Source organism: Antennarius striatus, chromosome 3 (genome assembly GCF_040054535.1).
Source record: "Antennarius striatus isolate MH-2024 chromosome 3, ASM4005453v1, whole genome shotgun sequence".
Classification (NCBI taxonomy): Eukaryota; Metazoa; Chordata; class Actinopteri; order Lophiiformes; family Antennariidae; genus Antennarius; species Antennarius striatus.
The window spans coordinates 26,569,134-26,592,254 of NC_090778.1; the positions used below are offsets into that span (position 1 = coordinate 26,569,134).

Consider the following 23,121-nt stretch of genomic DNA (forward strand, 5'->3'; position numbering starts at 1 on the left):
TTTATCGACCGACGGAGTGGTGGATTATCTCGGAGACGGGCTCCCAATCAGCCGGAGGACACAAGCAAGAAGTGGAGGACACTTGAATGCATCATCAAGACGACAACGACTTCAAACTGTGCCTTTATAAACACAATTAAAGTTGATGAAAAATGGCTTAAATGTTGATCTCGTAAGCCGTCAGGACTCAGAAGCATCGACCGCTAAACCGAACGCGGATTTATGCAAAAGTTATCAGCGACTCGCGTTGGGAGAAAGAATCAAGTTGAGAAAAATATTCATCATGAGAGAGGAAGCAATAAATAAACACCATTAATAAAACTGCTTCTGTAAAACCACATTCTACATAAATCAGCCTCACTTCATCAGATAACGATTACATTTTTTTATTTATACATAGTCTGGAATAGAACAGTTGCAAATTTATTTGTCTGAGACTAAAAATAAACTAAACGTGGCTACATGAAGCTAAGCTACACAATGCTAAAAGGTAATTTGACTAAATAAACATGATATAATCAACAAAACAAGACAACAATCTAAAGAGGAACAAACAGAAGTTCGTCCTTGACTTTCTCTTCAGTTGTTTGGCACCATTACCGCCACCTTCTGACCCGGAGTGTGAACCAAAATGAATTTTAAAGCCATTCTTCTCTCAAGCTCTTCATTTCTCACAGTAGTGGGTATAAAGCCTCGTATCCCACATCATCTAAAACCTCCATATGAAACGTATCTTCGGGGATAAGCAGACTATTCCCGGTATGCTAGGATATGCAAGCACTGGATGCTATGCTGGCATTATTATCCCACAAAGACATCATTAGTCGGCATTCTCAGAGTGAAAACTTGAGCTTCCTTAACTTTTCGAATATATCTTGAAGAGATATGCCACTATCCTTGCAGTCTTATAACCGCCCCCATCCCGTCCAATAATGGTAAAGAATTCTTCACCAACATTCCTGGATCCAGATCAGTGACTCTGACTCAACCGATGAGTCAATGCAGCTCAGGAAAAACAAAACTTCTTTACCTCGTAGCGGCGACTTCATGGCAGCTTCCACCATGCCCACCAGCAGCTGGAGACTCTTGGGGTCTTGGGCCAGCCCCGAGGCGAAGGCGGCCAGTGCGTCGGCATGGCGTCCAAGGTACTGAAGGGCAACACCCTGTCGGAAGTATGCCTGCAGACGGGTAGAGGTAGGAGACGTCAGAGCCACACACTACACACACATCACACACACTCATTTCATTCCATTTGCATTACTTTTCCAGACGAGCAGTTTTCAAACTCTCCTTTGTGTTCCCATAATAGAGTGATCACCGGTGTGTGTTTTTTGCAAACGTTAATTGGATTTTACATAAATTCACATGTCAAACTCTGGCTGGCTGCCTTCTCAGGAGCAACTGTTGTAAGTCTGTTTGGCGTTATTTATTTATTCATTTGCATCGGTAGAGATGTGAAGACTGTTGGAGCGATGGGATTTATCTTTGGCTGTGGGAAAAAGAAGAAGGGAGGCAGAAAAGGGAGGTGAAGGGAGAAGGTTTTAGTCCAGACCAATAAAACCACACATAAAACCTTCAGATTGTGCATTCCCTTTGTCAGGAGGTTCTGAGACATTAAGATGGGTTTTGTCGTATTTTCACATCAGTAAAGTTGTGTCACATGTAGGATACATGGCCGGTGCTCCAAAGAGGACAAATTAAGAGCATTTGTCATCCGAATAAGATTGTTGGGAGCGTAATAACTCAGCTTCAGTGAAACTCCCGACATCCAGACTCGGTTTTGGATCATTCCTCAACTTGAAACCAAACCAGACGCCGTCTCCAGGATCCAAAGCCTCATTAATAAGTGTGTGGGGGTTTTTTTTGTTTTTTTTTGTTTTTATTCCTGTCTTGGACTCACAGAATAAAGGCAATATGTTTTTGTCTAAAGCCTGATCATAGAAAAATCCTTGAGAGTTGTTAAATCTGACTCCAGTCCAGCTTTAACAACTTGCAGCAAAGACAGCTGGAACCAGATCCAGCTCATTGCTCGGGATCCAAACCGCTGAATCCGCCCCATGATAAAGCAAACCGTCTCTCAGAATAGTCGTATCTGGCCTTGTGTGTCAAAAACACAGAATTACTGCAGCGGAGCGTGAGGAGGAATGAGGGAGAGGCACTGTGTGAGGTACAGAAACAGCCAAATCTGGTTAAAATTAAAACATCTACAGCCCTAACCTTCGTCGTTGGTGTTTTTTGCATGGAGGCCTGCTCCTCAATGAGCAGAAGGCCAATTCCAAAAGTGACACAAAAGGCTAATTTGCCATTAGCATTGAAGAGGCATTTTCATTAGTCTACCCCAGCGTCTCTGTTAGCTGGAAGCAAAACAGCGGGGAGGATCAAGAAAAATCAGACATGACAGTGAATTTATGAAGACCAGTAATTAATTTTGCTTCCGTCCAAGCCCCCGATGACTACCAATCTCTCTCCAGACCCGCCGCCGCCCCCTAATATTTCTACCTCTCTTAGCTCGGATCATAACTCCATTGAAAACGACGAAGACAGAGATTAGATTCGAAGCATTAACCTTTGTTCTAACACTGTTACTGTATGAGGGGAGTGCAGGCGAGGCTATACGCTCAATATTAATTGCATCTAGTGGCGGTAGAGTTTGGGCGGGACGCAGTCGCGAGAGCAGAGAGGTCCACAAACGTTTGGCCCAAGGGAACAAAAGACATTTAAAAGCACTTTTCCCTTTGATTAGATTTAGCCTATAATACGACTGCTCACCCAGACATTTTTATACCGCTCTCAGAGCGGTGTGGCCTGACTAAGGCGCCCAGGGAAAACCTGTCCTTTTACTTCACCCCATCCAGTCCTGCATGAGGTGGACAAACCAGACAGCAGGGCCATCAAATATTCCAAAGACATCCACGAAGGAGCCTCGGCAAAAAAAATAAATTAAAAAATGACAAAATCAATGCGGCGTGGAACTGGAAAGGACTTTCTTTTCTTTGCATTAATCTGACAGCGCTTTCATGCAGCGTAACCTCAGCCTTTGCATAATCCAACAAGTCAATTCATCCTCATACAAACACATGAATTTGCATTCCTGTAGCTGAATGCTAGCATAGCGTAAGCTTCAAACGGTGCAAAAGAGGACAGAGCTGTAGAAATACCACCAACAGGTCGGCTCTGCTATTGGCAGGAGATATTCTATGGGGGGGGGGGTGATTTTACTCCTGCAGGGCATTTTTTTAAAATTCACGCTTAAGAAATTTTCAAAAAACACAGAAGCATCTGGTTCGAGCTGCTGCAACAGTGATGAGCACAGCCGCTAGCTCTTGACTATGCAGACAGGAGGAGTGTGAGGAGGAAGAGGAGAAGAGAGGAGGTAAGTTGTCGACATACAGCACAACATAACGGGATCAAAAAAGATCAACCGTCCTGCGCCTGTGCCTCCTCTTTTTAATGCAACAATGCGCTAATACCTCCGAAAGACGGACGGGTTGGAAGTTATGTTGTCTTTTCGTAGGTAAATTCTGGCACATGTGTGTTTCTGTACATGTATGTGTGTGTGTGTGAAAAAGAGAGAGAGAGAGGCTGGAAAACACGTATGAAAAAGAGAGAGGATTAAAGCTTTCCTTGTTTCTCCAACATTTTAATATTTCATGAACGCTTGTTTGATGTAGTTTTAAATATTCATGTTTTTTTATGCTTAGGAGGAAGAGGGAAGTGATGCCCCAAAAAAAAAAAAAAAAAAAAAAAAGTAATTCGGCTTTGGTACCGCTCCATGCTGAGGGGAAGCAAACAAGTCGGGTTGTCTTCTCTCTAACAAGACCCCCAGAATGAGGCATGGATAGTTTTCTGTCAGCTCTGTTGTTCACAATAAGGCCCGCGGTCAGAGCAGCTGAGCGGGAAAGTTGACACGATTAAAATTGGGGGAGTTTGGCGCAAGACCAGCTGTTGGAGGCTCTTTGACTATTAGCAGATTAATGCCTCAGCATATGTCCCTCGCCACCTTCTGAGGCTCCTTTGCAACCCCCGGGGGTGGGGGGTGGGGGGGCGTCGACCGCCGCTGGGAGGGCGCATCTGCGCGTTTGCCGGTTGACCCGTGTTCCAGCAGACTCAAAGGAAGAACATGTTTTTGACTCACTGATGATCGCAGTACCAACGAAAAACTAGAGAAACATTTCTGCCATTGGGGTTGAATTATGGGATGGTATAAAAATAGATCTGAAAATATGCAACTCGCTTTTAATTTTCCTTGTTGTTTGTTGTTGTTTTTCTGTGAATTTTTAAGGTTTGGAGGAACCCATGTAAACATTTAGCTTCTCTGTGATCTGACTGGTTGTAGTGTTTATACTGCTTATAGAGACACACTACCATTACCACTACTATCACTAGTACTACTGCTAATGAAACTCAAGTTCAGTCAGAAAGCTATTCCTATATCACTGATACAAAGATCAGACTGTCAACTGAGATATTTAAAGTATCTATCTATCTATCTATCTATCTATCTATCTATCTATCTATCTATCTATCTATCTATCTATCTTTCTAAAGTTGTATCTGAAGTTCATTCAAGCTGTCGTCACACCCTCCATGTCCCCATCACTGCCCAGTCTTTGCTAATTCCCCAACTTCCTCATTTCACCAGCTTCAGCAGTCCCTGCAGAGTCATCAGCCGCCACCACCACCACCTCGACTGTAATGTAATCCATGGCAGGATTTATCTCGCTGTTTCTCAGGGCAGTCACCCTTTGATTTGTAAGTACCAAAGATTGAACTAATTATCACATCATCTGCACTAATGAACAATTACCTCTCTCCCAATTCATCTACTAGTCCAAACAGCAAAACTGCTCAATATGTCAGTTATTGTATAATATTCTTAATTCATGCCATCTTAAAATATAAGGACAAAGACACAAAGACAGTGACAATTTAGGTGGTCATAAATTGTTATCTAGGTGTTTCAGGCTATTGGTGTTGCTAGAACAGTTTTGGTGACATGGCAAAGACTAATGGTGGTCCAAACAGTTGTGGTTTGTTGTGGGTCAAATGAAATTGCTGTGATACCAATGCCCTCCTGTTACTTTGGCGTTCAGCAATGCTTGTTGATGCTATGACGTAATAAAATCAGGTTAGTGTAGTAAATAAAACCCTCTATGCATGTCCTATATCTACGTTCATTTCCCCACGTTGCAACAGGAGAAACATGCAGTGCTTCAGAGACAAAAACACTGCAGACTCTCCTTGTTGACTTTATCCTGAATCTGTCACTTTGAGCAAGAAATCAAATTGCAGAGGCAGTTTGTAAAAGCTTTGTATACAAGGTGCAAGCACTGAAAACCTGCCAGTGTAGTCAGGTAATTTACAGACATTTGAAGGCGATTCTGCAAAACAGGGTTGTAAAATTTCAGCCGCTAGGATGTCTCTAAACAAACAGCATAACTCCTCGCCCGCCATGCAGGAGGCCTATCACCGAGGCAGCCCCTCCTGCCGTGTTCCGGTAGTCTGCGTTACAGCGAGGCTTGCTGGGCCCTGATCGCCAATCAGCGATGATAGAGATGGTCTAAAATGCTAAAATCAAGTAGCCCCATAAGCTCCAGCCGCCACAGTGTGTTTAGTGTATGTCTGCTGCAGATGGTTTCCGATCACCCACGGGGCAGTTGGTGGCAACGCAACAGCTCTGAACAGAACCCCTGCTGGCAATTTAATGGAACCCAAATCAGACCAACAAATAGGGACAGCAGGCCGTAAATACGCTGTACACACACAGACACACACAAGCTGAAGAAAAACACATCAATAACTCCTGAAGAAAATCACCCATCTGTCTCCGACAAACACGTATTACTCGAAATCAGCTTTCCCCACCGGCCGGGACACTGGGAAGGGATTAACGCTAATGGCGTGACAGGAACAAAGAGATCGCTGCCTTGGTTTCTCAAATCTATGACTTCAGGTGGCGCCGTTCGGTTTCCAATGTGACCCAGAAATGTCATGTGTCGACCACGGTTTTGGATACGCGTCTCCGCCGTCCCTCGCAAATCTTAGCTAGACTTTCAAGGTGACACAGTCGATTCACACACACAAGATGTCAAGTGCTTAATTTAATATCCAGGGATAACTGTCGGCCATGACAAATTAGTTGGAAGCTGGAAAAAATGGAATGGAATGATGGCTGCTTTGGGCCTTCTGCCCTTCAGTTTGACAAGCTGAAAGCACAATGGAGGCCGTGCTTAATTAAATCCATCTCCAAAGCCAAGTCAATGAGATTCAACCCGTTGTCCATACGTACAGCACTCTTTCCCCCAGGACTGAAAAGGCCTGAGGTTAGTCCTCACGGAGGAGACGGCGGGCAGCTTTACACGCCCCGCCTGGGGGCAAAACAAGAACCTCTGGCCCCGAGGTGACAGGACAGAATCATGACACAGCTGCCTGTCTATTAGCATCTCCCAAATTGAATCGAATCTAAACCCCCCGAACCTGCAACCGGCATCGATCAAGTGTGTGTCTGTGTGTGTTTTTCATCAGTGAGACAGAAAACAGAGTATTGTTCCTCTCACTGAGCGAAAGGTTTCTGCTTTCATGCGGCCAATCAATAAAAAACATTTTTTATCCTATTTGATGACTGAGTGGGCTTTTTGAAGAACATAATTTTATATTAACCACGTATGTCACATCGATGGCACCTGTTAAGCACTTACGCAAGTCAGGCCGAGGCAACTTATGATCTCCGTGTAGGTAGACGCAGTAAAATATTTATGATCCGATGATGTATTCCTCCCTGAGGCCATTGTAGAGTCTGGTGATTGCTGTTCCATTCAAAGCCCTTGATTAGCCCATTACGTTAGATGGCCTTAATGAGAGCAAATTAAACTGATCATTCTTTGTGCAGCCAGCGATTAAAGGGTAAATGTTTCATTATTCAGTGAGTGGCGACAATAAAACGGTAAATCCAGGTAGAGGCTCGAGTCTGAGAGGCATTGTACTACTCTCCCGTGGCTGCGAGAAATCGATTATCTGGCTCACATCAAACTGGCAGCTGCTGTGGTACTTCGGATTGGAAAAGGTCATCGTCAGGTGTCTGGAATCAATGCTGAGCTCTCTGTAGTCGGGGTGTCTCACGTTATCCGGCTGGAGTTTTTCTAAAAACAATTACCAAAAGACAAAGAGAACCTTCAATAAGGAAGGTCAGGCCTTTTGGTCCAGGGGGCGTCATGCGGTGCACATCTATTGAGACAGTCAGAAAGACACGGTGGAGAAAAGCTGATACCCCCCATTTATCACCAACAGATGAAATGGAACAATGGTGGCAAGCAAAGGAGTTGGGCTGGAGACATGCTGTCACAATACCCTGTTTGGTGGGGGGGATTGAATTCTCTCTGATTCATGGATGTCCGCCGTAAGTAATGATTTCCACAAAAGAAACAGACCAACAGGAAGGGGTAAAACAGCAGATAAAACAGCAACACGACCCTATTTCATTCCAAACACGTTAATCCTAATGTTAGAAAAAAACATGTGAGACTCTTCCTCCGATGATTTATAGCCTGATTTGTCACTTGAATGCAGCTAGAATGCTTCCGCTCACATTAGCATCTTAAGAGTCTGGAGATGTGAGGTTGAGAGGGTCGGGGTGCTAAACAGATTTTGTGCCCCTCTCGACTAGATCCTTGGCTCTGCTCTGCCTGAGCATTGCACACAAGCCTCTCAGCCACAGGGGCTGACTCTCAATTAAAGTAGGCATTAATTACTTAAAGGAGCTTTAATCAATCACGGCCAGATGGCGAACCTGAAAAGGAGAGCAAACTCTGGGCTGCAGAAGGGCTTTCCACCCTGACTAGACTAGAGCTGGCCATATAAGGCTTTATTACTAAATACCCCCAAGGTTTACAGTTTCAAGAGTACGTCTTTTGCAAAGAGGTGCAGAATATTTCACGTGTTGATTACTAAAAGATCATGTCAAACAAAATCCTTCCAGTAATGAACATTATAGGCACTGATCATGTAAAGTCAACTGAATAAGCAAATCTGACCATGAGAGTCCCTGAAGCGATTAGCCCCGCGGTGCCGACAGAGGAGGCTACTTGGCCCCGTTGCCGTTCTTTCCTGGCCTGAGGCACCACATCCTCCATCTTCATTTGTACTCCCTTAATTGGCTTTGACAGTGAAATCAGGCATGGCTGGAAAATACCTTCCACTCAGTAAACACTGGCCGAGAGTCATATGTTCTCCATACGGGAAAGAAGGCATCTCTATTAGTCGTTGAGATGGGTAGTCATGTCGAGTTGACTCCTCGTGACATCTATTCAAAGGTCGAATGTCCTCAAACACTGTAGTCATCTCAGGCTACGCATTGAATTATTACAAAAAGGCAAAGTCACAACCCAACATCCTATTGACAAGCTCTTCAATTGGACTTTTGAACGCGAGCAAGCAAAGCAACTCTGAGTCTGAGCTGGTTTGTGGTCTGGGTTAGCATTACTGAGTTTAAAGATTGCATAGAGAGTCTAGAGAGACCAAGTTATTATCCCTTCCTCACTCATACTGGGTTCATTAGGCCGTTCTTGCTATAGTGGGTTGTTGCTTCATCAAACAGGAGTCAGCAGCAACAGGCTGCCTTGACAGTGCGGCCTCTCCAGAGCTGCCATGCAACACTTCAAAAGACTCCGACCGCCTGCATGGAGAGCTCTAATGAAAAAAAGCAAGCCTGTTGGATTCTGCTCGTCAGGATCCATCCATGATTGAGTTAAGGCAAGCCGAACCCAAATAAGGCCCTGAGAGGCCTATGAAACGGGCGAGGAAAGACAACATAGCCCAAAGGGTTCGACGTACGCTGAACACAAGGAGGTGGAGGAGCGGTGAAGGTTAGCATACGAGATGCTCCTTGGTATTCCATCCTTGTGTACTGTACATGTCTGTTGCCACACAGGCTATCAGCGCTCCTTATTGTGAACGACCTGCTTCTCCTTCCCGACTCTCAGCACACCATCTGTATACTGTTGTGGCTGCGGCACCGGAGCGTTGCCGTGCACACACGGATCTCCCCAGCGATTACCAGATAAACGCACTTTAATTCACAACACATGCGGCGAGGTCTTATATATATAGACTCGCTAATTCCCCCCCGGCAACACTGCAATATGAACTCCATGCTGCACCAATTTAAGTGTGCGATGAGTCCCCGCGCCGTCAGGCTCCACTACTTATCATATATATGACATGCTCCAGCACTCGCTGGGCCGGGGAAAATATCAGTGGCCGAGTGAAAAGCACGATTATGTTTGGACCGGTGCGGATTCATTATTAATGAGCAGAGTCATTTTCAGTCCTGCTTTTTGCCTATTGAGAATTATCACTCACGTCCAGAAGAAGTTGGGTCGACGAGCGGAACCTCTTTCGCGGGAGATGTCACGCCTAAGGGGGAAGGAAACTAGCACAATGCGGCTAATGCACATTTTAGCAGTAGTCACCACTTTTATGTTCTAGCTAAACTCCTGAAGGTCAACAATTGGCTGGGCTGGCGTTGGACACACATCTGGAGACCCCATGTTAGCTAATTAAACAAGACCGTCCCTCAGCGTTCTTTGGCCATCACCACGCATCATTAATCGTGTTTGCTCGCTAATCGCGTTAGCCACATTTGCCTGGCTTTGACATGTCCTGCCGGGCGACGCTACGTGACTCCACAATCAGGTACAGGGAAATGAATGAACGAGTTTCGTTTCCACCTGTGGCTACTTTATAGATTGGGGGGGGAGAAGCAAATATGATAATTGAAGCTCCTCTGGCAAATAGTCTCCACATCGAAGGCATCCACAGCCAGAAAACTCACACAGCAAGCCAAGGAAAAACACTTGCTCACAGCTATGAGTCATACTGTGGGTGCCAACAATCAATGGGGCTCGCCGCACCCAGCTGGCTGTCGTAGCAGAATGTATTCATTTTCTCATTTAGAAACAAATACATACCACAAATAGATTAATGGTGTTTGATCAGCCTGGCAGAGCGACGCAAATTAGAATGCAAAGACTGCAAGAGGAATGATGCTTTATTTTTCCTAAGCATGTGGAAGCTAGCAAAGCCCGCGGAGCTAAAACGAGAACAGACGAACACACATCTCAGAGCGAGACTGGAAAGCAGACGCAGTTGAGGGGGGGGGGTGGCATGACAAGTAAAAGAGGTGAGGAAACAGAGGACAAGAAAAAGAGAGGAGGACGAGGACAGACGAGCAACTGGAGCCGGGGGAGCAGGAGCAGAAGCGTAGAAAATTGAGGCTACAGTTAGCTTAAGACCTCAGAGAGGTGAGAGGAACCCTCGTTTCATACGACGCAGAGTTTGGCAATTACTGGAGAGATTGATCCAGACAGGCAAGACCCTGTTTGCTTTGTTAAAAGTAATTAATCACGGCGGCCACAGAGGAACGGCACTACCCTGGAGGACTACTCAGTACTGCCGGGTGTGGAGCCACATGTGAATAAGCGTGTCTGAGCATACATTTCTCCACACATGTCTGCAACAGCTGAAGAAAAGAGAAGAAGGGTGGCGAACAGAACTTTAGGGATGGGAAAATAAACTCCCTCCCACCCCCACAACCCCCTAGTACATTCAGGAAAGGAAGGAAGGAACATGCGCACAATGCAGCCATTTATCCACATGTGTGAACCAAAGGGGGGGCGACTGGTGCAATCCATCATGGGAGTCCAATCCACACCCACTGAGCTGTACAGTAAAGGAGCGGCGCAGATAAAGAGTTGCATCCTCAGCTGAAGGTTACCGACTCCTTGTTAATGTAAAGACTCGCTGAGACTCCTTGTTCTCTTTATATCAATGTTCCCTCAGCGAAGACAACAAGGCTATTGTCTTTAAAGCCGATTTGGCATCCATCATATCTTAATGACTCAAACATTTTTAATTGAGAGACGACTCCAAAGAAAAGGGCTCTTTGTGGTTGTTGTCGGGTTGTTTTTTTTTGCATCACTCCCGTGAACCACCTCCCTCCACCCCACCCTCTACACTGCAGTGGTAACAGCAGGAACACAACCGCAATCAATATGGCAGCACATACAAACACACATAAAGACGCACGGGGGGGAGTCCAGCGATGGGCGTCACGGGGCGATCGGAATACTGGTTGTAAAATTTGCGAGTGGAGTAAAGAGGAAACGACATAGGGGTGGAAGAGCACGGGAATACCGCGGATGCCCTCCAGAGTGGTATTTCTACCCCAGAGTGAGAAGGGCAGCAGCTGCAGCAGAGGAATAGCCAAGCGTAGAGAAAGCGCTCATTGAAGTGTCGGCTGTGCAGCCGCGGGCCTGGACGCTAATGGAAGCAGAAGCCAGGGACGCCTCCGTGTCAGCGCCTCAGCTGAGCGGAATACTTAATTCTCTCCCCCCCTCCATGCTAATGATTACCCCGAGCAAGGTGCACGTCCAAAACGCTGCTTTGCAAACGGTGATCAGCAAACTTGCAAATTGGAATTAGAACACTGTCCGGACTTGTGTCTCCACATTGGCATCGCCATTTGTAACGCCTCCAGGATGCAGTTTGACTAACAAGAGGAACGGTTCCACCTGGTGAAGCTAAATACTGAAGGCTTCTTCTTCCCATAGTGCACCTCTCGACCCTTTAAAGCGCACCACGGATGCGATGAGGGCTTAAGGAGTAGACGTGGCGTGATGAATGGCGCAAAAAAAGCGCTGACCCCCACCCCTCACCCCCCCCTCTATAAAGTGAAGGTGTATGAATTACCTATCAGGCTACCCAGGGAGTTATGACCACGGTCGGTGTAGCCAACCCCACCACCATCATTTACTGAGCCACTAACCCCTGTTTGAGACCCTGCCATAACTTACACACACACACAACCTCTGCACCATTTACTGAGGATTCACACTCATAACTTATCATTAGGTGGAGCCAGTGTGAGCGATGTTCTATTACTTAACTACAATACAGATATTGAAGTGTATTACATCAACCTCGCTGAGGTAATTACAAAAGATGAGCCCGGGGGCCTCAGTGCAATCGGGTCAGCCTTGTTTTCACGCTGTGTTTACCTGCAGATGTGAGCTCATATTAGTCTTAATATGCCAGCACACGGTTCAGTTTATTTTGCTTACTGTCTCTTTTATCCAAGCTGCTACTCTGTGATGAAAAAATAAGTTTCCAAACTAATTATTTAGTCCATCCTCTGCACCGTTTGCCAAGCTGTGGTATTAAGACAACATCGTACCACTCAACTCCCCAACATCAGCAGGCATTGGTTTTCCTCCCGGCCGATGATGCTTGTATTTTCTCTACAGGGTAGAAAAAGCATTGCTGGATTAAGCATCCCCACTCTCCAGCTTTTCCTTCTTCCCCTGGAGGCTGTTGAGATGTGGAGTGCTTTGGAGTGGCCAGAGAGAACGTCATTCAACCTGCAGTGCCTCACGTCCCCCACCCCCAGGGAGTTCCCTTTCGTCTGTGAGGGGTCTGAGAGCTAAACAACCCCGAGGAGAGGACCGGGGAACCACTCATCTACTGTACAAACATGGTGAGCTCAGACCGGGCGGCGAGGCGGAATGTTTACAAGGCAAACCCGGCAGATAGATCACTCTTGATCCTTTCGAGAGGAGGCCGTATGAAAATGTCTGGCATAGCAGATGCATTTGGATAAGTTATACAGACAAAGATAAATGTACGATTGCGACGTTGTTCAAATGATCTAACTGTGAGGTTTTACATGAGTTTCCTTCCACCGCAACTTTCAAATGTGGCGAATTTCCCTCAGCCAAGTCAAACCGTAAAACTTCGAGCCAAACATAATGCATCTCAGACAATCTACGACGGGAACATCTTGACCTGTAGACCGAAAGCTCGCCTTCCATCGCCAAATGTCTTATTAAACTCATCGCCTGCAGAGAGCGGAGCAATCACTCGCTCCCTCGCAACACCTTTTGGACTTTCGATGTTCTACTCCAAATGTCACCCACCTTAGCCGGCAATTAAAAGCCTGCTCTCCCTGGGCCCCCGTTTTAATGGGCCTTATCTACTGAAAATAAAAGGTGTGAGGTATTGTCATAGCACATTACACCAGACATATTGTGTTTTTATGGAGTGTAATTGAGTTATAATTTGTTGATATTCTCAAGTCATTAAGTTCAATCAGAGGGACATGGATTCTTTTATCAATGCTTATTAAAGCGTTCAACATGAAACACTGGTGACACATTAGATTTTCTACTTGACTGGTATTCCTTCACTAAATTTAAACTAATCAACACTTTTTTTTCCCCCACAAGAGCAGATTGCAGAAGCCCTTAAAAAAAATTGACCTCTGTCGGTTACACGGATTTCATCAATTCCGTCTTAAACTTTGCCTCCTGATTTTGCATATTCTCCCTGTCAGGAGTGGCAAAAAAATAGGTCTCAATAATAGCCTACAACAAATTAAAACAAGGGTCAGAGAGCAGCTGCACTTAATGCATCCACCAGACAGGTCAAAGTTCGACAACACTCCCCTGTCAAATCTCGTTTGGGCGAATCCCAGTCACGGCCGCCGTTCCCCTTCCGTTCGGTTCACCCCGGTGTCAGCCTGCAACGCGTGAAGTCCAATTAATAGACCAGTATCTATGCATGCGTATCACAATGGCAGCTGCCTCACCCCCTCCGTCACCACGAGCACAGCTACAACGGGTCCTCAGTGTTTATGTCACCTCTTAATTGCATTTCCCCCACATATTAGAGGTATGGCTTTGTGGAGACGCCCCGAGGAAGAAATAGAAGGTCAGGCTGCCAATTTGGAGCTGGCAGGTCGGAGTAGCGGCAGCACTTAGTTTCGCTCCAGAAGAGAATGGAGGGCTGCTGCTCATCTATGGAAATCAGGACAAACAAAAGAGATAAGTGAAGGAGAAAGGACGTGAAATCCCCCTCCTCTATTTGCAGTCTTGTGGCTCGGAGAGGGAAACAGGGGGCTTATAGAGAAATCCCATGTTGGAGCTATTTTCTGTACCACCACAAAGAAGGAAGTGAACATCAACTCATAAAGGAGAGGCTAACTGACTATGCTAACACAATCCACATCAGTCTAGGTCAAAGTCAAAGTCATTAATGTTTACTTCTCGCTATCAGGCGCAACTCGTCCTTCACAAGGTGGTGCACTTGCTTTTGCGTGGTGATACGCTAAGAAAATAGTTCCAGCGTGAAACTACGTGCAACAAGCTTGAGAAACCGGGTCCTGATTTCTTGGGAGTGAATTTGAGGAAAGCAGCTGATGTCTGCAAAACGGTGCAAGTCAAACCAGCGTGGATCGATAAATGGCAAGAAGGATATGTATGCCCTATTTCGGGGTGACGTGTCCCTTCTAGTGGGCTTTCAAGGTCGCTCAAAGAACAAAAAGTGAAGCTGAAGTAAACAATCAAAGCACCCTATGATAAAATGTCAGGCAGCCCTGAGGCATTCTGATCTGCCCGGCTGAATAATTAGATTTAGCTGATGTGGTTCTTTTTTTCTTTAATGTGGCCACGCTGCGGCACCGCAAATAGATTTTTCAAAGAACAAATAAAGACCCCAACAAACCAAAGTCAGAATGAGGCTCTGAATAAACTCAAGTGTGGAATAAGTTGCATGAACTTCGAGCACTGGCTCTCATTGTTAGAGGAGAAGAAAGAGCTGCAGTCCTAAAGGAAAAAGAAAAGCAGTGCTTACAGCGCTTAAATAACAAATGGCCTTTCAGCAAATTAAGGAATGGCCCAGTTGCGACTGTGCTTTCGCTGTCTCCAACAGACATGGTTTGAGGACGAGGTAGTGAACTCTGGACTTTTCATTTCTTTCCGTGTCTGAATAATTTCCATTAAAACCATCACAATGTGCCTACTGTATGGTTGAGGGAGGGGAGGAGAGAGAGCGGGTGAGGGAGGATGAAAAGATACGGGGCAAAGGTAGTGAAGAGGCTGCCGGTTGAGGACTGCATACACACCAAAAAGAGGATAAGACTAAGCCGGAAGTATATCTTTTCATTATCACACTCCGTTTGAGGGGGAAGGCTAAAAAAAAAAAAACTACAAAAAGAGAAAGAAAATAATTTGCTTGCGACCAATCGGTTCCAGTGAAACTACATTTTGCGACTTGAAAAGAGAGAAAAGGCACCTATCTCTTTGACCAGGCCTCCCTGGCGGACTCGCGCATCGAAGGGTTGAGGCTACTTGAAAAGCAGGCGGTATAATCTCTATAGATCCCTCTATTTGCATTCCGGTGAGTCTGGGTCAAACTGTCAGTCTGTCGCTCTCGCCGTGTGTCGGTCGCAATCCGGAATGTCACCGCAGCGAGTCTGGAGGACGTGGCAGCTCTGGTCAGGAGTTCACCACGGGTCAACAACCGGGTCCCACCCCAGGGGATGGTGGTTATTGTTTATGGAAAGGCAATCAGGCATGAAGGGCTGGTCTTAATAATGCAAATATATCAGTGCTAGACGGGGCGGAGGCGGTGGATTAATTGCCAATTAATGCGATTAAAGCATCATGGCTTCTTCTCTCTGGGAGTATGGTGATGCATCGTCTTCCGGAGTGAAGTATGGAACAGAGAGGCGGCAGGTGAAGGGGTGAAGAATGGAGGTCACCCATCAAAAACACACCCATCACTGCGGGGTTGACCCATGTGACCCTTTCTCTCACAATCCCGCCTGACACACACACACACACACACACACACACACACACACACACACACACACACACACACACACGCACGCGCACACACACACGAACCATTATAGAACAGCAGATGCTGCCACACAGTTTCTGCAGCTGTCTCTGCCCTTCAGCCGTAAACCAACATAGACTGAATCTCGACAAACAAAAGCGAGTTCCTGACACTCCGGTCAATTACGGAAGTGTATCCATCACAGCCTGCAGACATACCACACAGTGAAGAGCTCAGCCAAAGCACTGCACCACAGCCACTATCTCCTAGCAGCAGATGTGAATATGGTTATTACAAACCATTATCCTCAAACAGAACAGTCCAAAACTCCCTGGTGCCTCCGTGACACACTCGTGACCCAACACAGCAAAGGACATGGCCATTACTCTGAGTCGCCAGAAACCCTTGGCTTTTCAACCGAGTCGAGAACTGGAGGAACCCTTGAACTTCCTGCCTCGTGATGAAAAGACACTTCGGTGCCGGCCCTGGGGTAATGCCGAGCCTTGGCCTTCCTCTCTCGTGTTTTTCGATGCGCAGTCTCTCACACAAATGTAAAGTAAATGAATTTGAGAATGGAAAACAGCAGTCAGGACCGCTGTGAGGAAAGAGATGAGGCACTTCAGGGACAAGGGATTTCAACATCCTACAGAACCTGAGGAAAAACATCTGAGGTAATTTCTGCTCAAATATAAGAGTTATTAACACAAAATGAATAAACGTCTTTCCCTGCCATCCCCTCTTAAGGTCTACCTCCTTCCACGCAGCATTTCCTTCCTTCTGGGAGCGAATCCCTTTCAGAAGAGCTGGTTTTGATGATGCTGACTCTTCCCGGGTCTCCGAGGAGCAATTACAGCTGCCCTGTCAAATACCACAACGCACCAAAGGACCAGTGCACCGCCTGAGGGGGCCCCCTCTTCTACCCCATGAAACCCCAATTTCAACCCATGTGAAAGTTGATGCACACCAACCCCCTTGAACTCTAATGAATACAGCTCAAGAGAAAGAACAGAACAATAATGAAAATAGCATCCCACTGAACAGTCAGATCCTCCTCCATGCCTCAACCTATCAAATCCCAACCCCCACACCCCTCCAAACCTCCAGGCACACCTTTCAAAGACAACCTCCATCCATTTTTTAACTCCCTGGTGAGCAGATCCTTATTAATGGAGGATATCCAATTCTTTTTTCCAAGATACACCTTGAGGTCCTCAATAGCCCACCCACATCTGACGAAGGGGTACCATCATTGATGTCTCTATCCAACTGGCTCAGGAGGTGAGGGAGTTCAGCCAATTGGATGGGGGGGGGCAGCTAAATGCCCTTCATCATCACCTCAGTATCTGTTTTTGAAGGTGCGATTCTCTGGCTGGCCTTAAACCCTAATTAATCTAAAGGTCAGATTATGCAAGAGCTAACGGTCCAGGCTAAGCACCAGAGGTCCCTGAAGGAGTTGAGGGGGTGACAAAGCAGCTAAGTCTTCATGCTAACGATGGGGTAAGTAGGTTCTTCAGAAACCCTCCCGGCAATTAGTCGCACGCACAGGTTTCACGATGCAGTACTCATCGTGTGAACGCTGCAGGACGTCGGGCGTGTTGCTAGGCGTGATTGGCAGCTGATCTTAGGAGACCGTATGACAAGCCTACCCGGTGATAGCACGTAGCTATAATGGTAACCTTCAACAGGTGATGTTGTCATGCTTTCTCCAGCAGCACTCCAGCTCCAGTGATGGAGCTAATTGTCAAAGCCAAAAAAAAAAAAAGAGAGACCTAGCTGGAGGATGTAAATGTCAGTGGCGCGACAGGAACGCTCTGAGCTCTAGTTAACGTTGCTTTGAATCTCTCTCCGGTGATCAAAGGCAGGTAGAGAGAACATAAGATTATTTCATTCATCCAGCATCACCTGCAAGAACAACTGGTTTCAAAGCTTCCAAGTTCTTCTATGCCACTTGTGTCAAACTCAAGGCCCGGGGGCCAAATGTGGCCCGCTACATCACTTTATGTGGCCTGCAAGAGCAAAAACAGAGTGTCTAAAATAAATAGGTCAAAAGTGTGCCTCTACCAAAAACTACATTTCCCACGATGCAGTAATTAAGCCCATTTTAACATTTATAAAAACATTATGAACAAAGTTAATGTCCTAAATTGGATTTGATGTTGTTTTTTTCTTTATTAACTTGGATAGTTTGATCCTTGATTGATGGACTTCTGTGGGTTTAATAATCTGACAAATTAAAAGGATTTATGTTAGAACAGAGCAACAAACATATTTTTCTGCACAACTGTAGTGTTTGTAACTTGAATAAGTAATAAATTCAGTTATTTAACATTAAGGAGTTGTTAAACAACATTTTGTTGCATTTAGTTACATTTATTAATGACATCTGGCCCTTTGATTACAGCCATTATGCTAATGTGGCCCTCGGTGAAAATGAGTTTGACACCCCCGTTCTATGCCTTACATTTTGTTTGGACTCCACTGGTAATAAACTCCAATGTCATTACCATAGAAGAGTTTATGCGCAACCAAGTTGACACCCGACAGCCCCTCCCCCCTCACATGATGGAGAACACGTGTGTCCGCGTTCTGTTTTCCGGGTACGATTCCAGGAGAATATCCAGGGCAGGGGTAGATTTATAAAGTGTGCACGTGGGGGGTGAGTAAATGCCGCCCCTGTTTCAATCAGATTGAGCGGGTGCAAGCGCAGCACATTATTCTCCACCTGCTCTGCATAGCGCTGCGCTAGGCTATGTCCTCCCGCTGTATTAGCGTGATGTATGACCCGGACGCCGAGCTGCGCCACGCCGCGCCGCAAACACCCACCTTGGCTTTTTTTCATTCCTCCTATCAAACCTGCTATTCATCTCTCACCCCCCCACCCCCCCACCTCCGCCTGCCTCACCCTGGCTTTATCGTTTCCACCCACCCTTACATCTCTCCGCCTTATTGTTTCCATCATTTTGTCTTCACCAGCATTCCTCCAGCTTTGTTTTCCTCAAGAATTACGCCGCATCGCACGTAGCTTACCGTGAACGCCGCGCATGCATCCCGCCGAGGACGCGTGGCGTGAACATACTGTTCCGCGTGAAGTCGGCTACAAAGAATTGGAATTCCAACGGAAGAGGAAGGGGCGGGGAAAAAAAAAAAAAAAAAAAAGCACCAAAAGTTGTTTGTCATATTCGTCCACTCTGCTGCGCCGACGGCGAGTCGAGTCTTTGCATCGGCGGCACCGGAGTGTGACAACCAGTCACAGGGATGGAAGAGAAAGTGCCTCTTAAGTTCCACAGAGGAACATCAGAATAACACAACCTGTCACTTAAAAGCCAGCCACACTTCACAGGACCGACGCCCGCTAAGTGGAGGAAGGGGATGAAGGTGCAAAGGTTGGAAATGTAATCTGAGAAAGACAATTACAGTCACTTATGGTGTCTTCTGTGCGGCGGGCCTGTTTTCATCACTGACACTAATTCATCTCAATGGTATTTACAGAAGAGCAGGAGGACGGCGCCGCAGCAGGAAGAGCCTGTCAAAACCAAATCCCCACCAAGCCACCGTTTCCTTCGTGATGCGTGACAGAAACACTTAATTAGGCCGCTGGTTATGCGACTTCTGTTTAAATTCCGTTCGTGCTTTTATGTTTAAACGTCAAAAAGATGAGACGTTGGCCCAAGACAGACGCACACAAACAAACAGGTATATATTTCTGTGATATAGTGACAAACTTTATTTTATTATTTATGGTACAGTAATCCCTCGAGCATTCGTGCATCAACACGCGCGGCTTCAACTCATCGCGGATTTTTAGTAGGTAGTCACATGATGCTGCACGCACATTCTATTGGCTGACGGCATGAAGCCGCGAATACGCGAGTGATCACTGTAACTCCCGTCGCATTCAAATGCGTCGTGAGCTCATCCCCGCACGGCCAACGGCTAACGGCTAACGGAACCAGCGCGGGTTCACATGTGACATCACGCCGTGGAACTGATTGAATTAATTTGTCCTGAGAGTACATGACGGCATCACGTTCTTATTACCCTAGAGGGGGGCAGAGACACACCTGAACGCTCTGGAAATGGGTTAATTCCACCGCATGAGGGACGGCGTGCGGTGGCAGGGAGGGAGGTTGCTATTTAAAGAGGTGGAAGGTAAATTTGATTAATCCATAAACTGATTTAGTGCATCTGATAATGTGGCGGCAACACGCCCACACGGGGACTCCTGTGATTATATCAGTTATGGTTCATGGCCGTCTGAGATGAGGTGAGGCTCCGGCCTCCGACGAGGGAAGGAATATAATTGAGTTAGCATTAGGGAATCACCATGCTACGATTCCTACCAATATAAAGTGTGACATGTAGCTGGGAGACACGTTAGCCCATCGCCTGTTGATGTTTTTAAAAAAATCTTTATCTACCTTTCCTTAGCTGCTATTCAAGGCCAACAAAGTGTGCCAGCCTCCATCTGTGGGGGGAAAGTTCTCAAAATCCATCCATTAGCTTTTGGTATCATCCCGCTAAAAGTCAGACGGACAAAACAAACCAATCACATCACCCCCCTTGGCAGCGGTTGCAAAAAGGAATAAGTAAATGAGGTAAAATGGATTCTTTCTTGGCGCGCGTCTCGCCCTTCCTTTCCTCTCCGTTTCACGCTCATCTGTCACGTGTCGACACGTAATGGACGAAAACAACTAAAATCGTTGGATCGGCTTCAAAATCTGAGATTGTTCCATCTGCATTCATCAAAAGAGATGAACTTTGACCTTTAAACACCTGAAAGTGGAGCACATGGAGCGACAGACTAAACCCAACGCAAAGCGCCAGCTGATCGCTCCATATGGGAACGATCCACACGTCACATGACCCAAAGTACATGAGGAGCGGGAAGCCTGGGCTCGCTCGGCCAAAGACGGATCGCCGCGATGGTATTTCCGGAATGTTCACCCGAAGCCTCGGGACGCTCTGGGGGATGCAGGAATTATACGCCCACGCTAGTCGGGTGTGCGAGCGCTGAAGAACGCCATTCATGCATCTGTTTGCTAACGCAGGCGCTTTGCTCTAAACCCCAGGAGGGTCACGTTGCTCCGACGCGTCGGGTTCCGTTCCCCATCAAGGTAAACACTATGTGAAAGTGTTCCCACACTCTGGCGCAGCGCAACGGGGGCTGCCTTCAGTGATCAAAGGGAGAGTTTCTTCTCTTCCTACGCTCCCATGATGCACAGGGGCTTCACGGTTCACGCCGTGCCACGCGCTGACGTCAGAGAAGCTCGACACGCCGATCAGAAGGGGCGTGGTAAAACGAGTCAACCGTGGCTGCAGAACTACGTCGGTTCTGTTTTGGGTTCCACTTGGAGGCTAAAGTCCAAACGTGTGGCAGCATTAGCATTAGCATTAGCATAGGGTAATGTCGGATCATCAGGCGGCGGTGGGGTGGCAGCAGCATCGACGTCCGTCAGGACAAACAACGAGGACGAAAAATACATCTTCGCGCATTAACGGGTTACAGTTGGCAATCCATTCGCCGCCGCCGCCGCCACCTGGCTTCCCTCTCAGACACGTGTGTCATTAGCCATCCTTTCTCTCAGGCTTGATTGATGCTCCCTCTCCTAACGCAGTCGAGCGTCACTAATCATTTGGGATGAGACCGCGTGCGTTCCCGACTAACCGTTAAGAAACCATTCATCGCCAAAAGGACGGCGTTAAAAACCGGCTGACACTGATTGGTGTTCTCACTTCAAACTCGTCCTCATCAACGGCGGGCGGAGCGGCGAGGGCGTTAATATCTACTCAAATATCTCAATCCGTTTCTGCCGCACTCCCCTTTTGTCCTGACGGGTCAGGGGGCGTGACCCGTGTTCGGAGGCGCGACACGTGTTCGATGGGTACGCCGTTCTCCTCATTTGTTTGTTTGTTGTTCGACTAGGAATATTGGGGGCCGGCGCTAAAAGGCGAGCGCCAACGCTTTCCAGTGGAGCGGCTGAATGTGTGCGAGAATGATAAGCTCAGACTCGGGGAATCCTGGGAAAGCTACGAGGCGTTTCGTGAGTAATCTGACCCGGAGGGCGAGCTTAGGCCGAGCCGCGTCGTTAAGGACAATGAACCCGAGCGGCGGGGGGAACTCATACACGGCGTCTCCCCTCCCCCGGACGACTTTAGACACGCTTCCGTCCGCAGAAACAGATTATGTCTGTTTATCCGCTTTTCATTCTGATTTTTTTTATTTATTTTTTTTATTACACGTGTGAATCGGCGTCTCTGGCCTGATAATGGCGCTTCTCCACGCCTCCCTCTCAGCTATCGGCGGTCCACGCTCTCCGATGTGTACTTAAAAAAATAAAAAATAAAAAAAAAATCAATTGCTCCAGCTGCGAGATGAGAGTGTAATGCTGAATACATTTTGTTTCCCCCCCCCACTTCTAATCTTCTCCCTCAACATGTCAGACAAATTGTGCTGCCTCTGCCAAATCTAATAGAACTGCCCCCCCCAGCCCACTCTTTTTTTTTTTTTTTCCCTCCCCCTGTGATGTGCACGCACACGCGTGTTCCACGCACACACACACACACGTGCAGACAGATGGGAGGGGGGCGAGGAATGGATTGACAACATGGTGAGTGGCAATCGCAGCCGCCAGAGGGTCAGGTATGTATGAGAGTAGCGCGTGTTAACCCCGTGTTGGCCCTGCCCACGACGCATTCAGGGTCCCACCATTCAAAGCCCCCGCCCCGGTTAAGCCCCCTCCACCCGTCGCTCATTGCCTTCCCCCGCCTTGAAACTTCATTTTCAGCAAAACTGCCACCCTGCCACTCCCCGGTAATTTTATGCGGCGTTTTATCACGCGGCATCTCGTGACCACCTGTCGTGGGGAGATAGCATTCTTGGTGCGACTTAGCCAATGCAGTTACCAGACGGGGGGTCTCTGGCTTAGTCAGCATCTTAGCACATGGCAGACTTAGTGGTGGTGGTGGTGGTGGGGGGGCTGCTATTATAAGCAGGTTTGCTGGACTCCAAACTACTTGTAGAGCAAATATAAGCTAGCCGTGCATCCGTGATGTAGACGCTAGAGGTACGATCTTAAGCCCGGGCTGGAGATTTTTTGGACCCGGGCTCGGGTTTAAGATCTTACCTCAAGGCTCGGGACTAGAGGTAAAATCTTAATCCCAAACTCGAGTAAATTCGGGCCGGGTTGGGCTCAAAATGTCAATAATTACGTTCGGGTTGGACTCGGGCTATGGCGATCTATGGATTTTGAACAAAGGAATACCTCATAAAATAAATAATTTAGGTAAAACAGAGAAGGCGCTTTATGGTAATTGCTATTCAATTACCGAAATTTGGACTAGGTCGGGCTCAAAATGTCAGCATTTATGTTCGGGCCGGGTCAGGCTTTAATAAGGCTCGGGTCAGGCTAGAATTTTTAGGCCTGGTCTTAGCTCTAGTAGATGCGG

At 47.0% G+C, this 23,121-nt stretch overlaps 1 protein-coding gene across 4 annotated transcripts in view; it reads right to left on the reverse strand.

The window, feature by feature from the left end:
- Positions 1 to 23,121, reverse strand: part of LOC137592314 (tetratricopeptide repeat protein 28-like) — a 143,514-nt gene that overhangs the window by 56,722 nt on the left and 63,671 nt on the right. For all 4 annotated transcript variants that reach the window (XM_068310397.1, XM_068310398.1, XM_068310396.1 and 1 more), the window contains one exon: positions 1,031 to 1,178. In XM_068310397.1, coding sequence (XP_068166498.1) covers positions 1,031 to 1,178 — 148 coding nt within the window. The remainder of the gene's footprint in view (positions 1 to 1,030; positions 1,179 to 23,121) is intronic.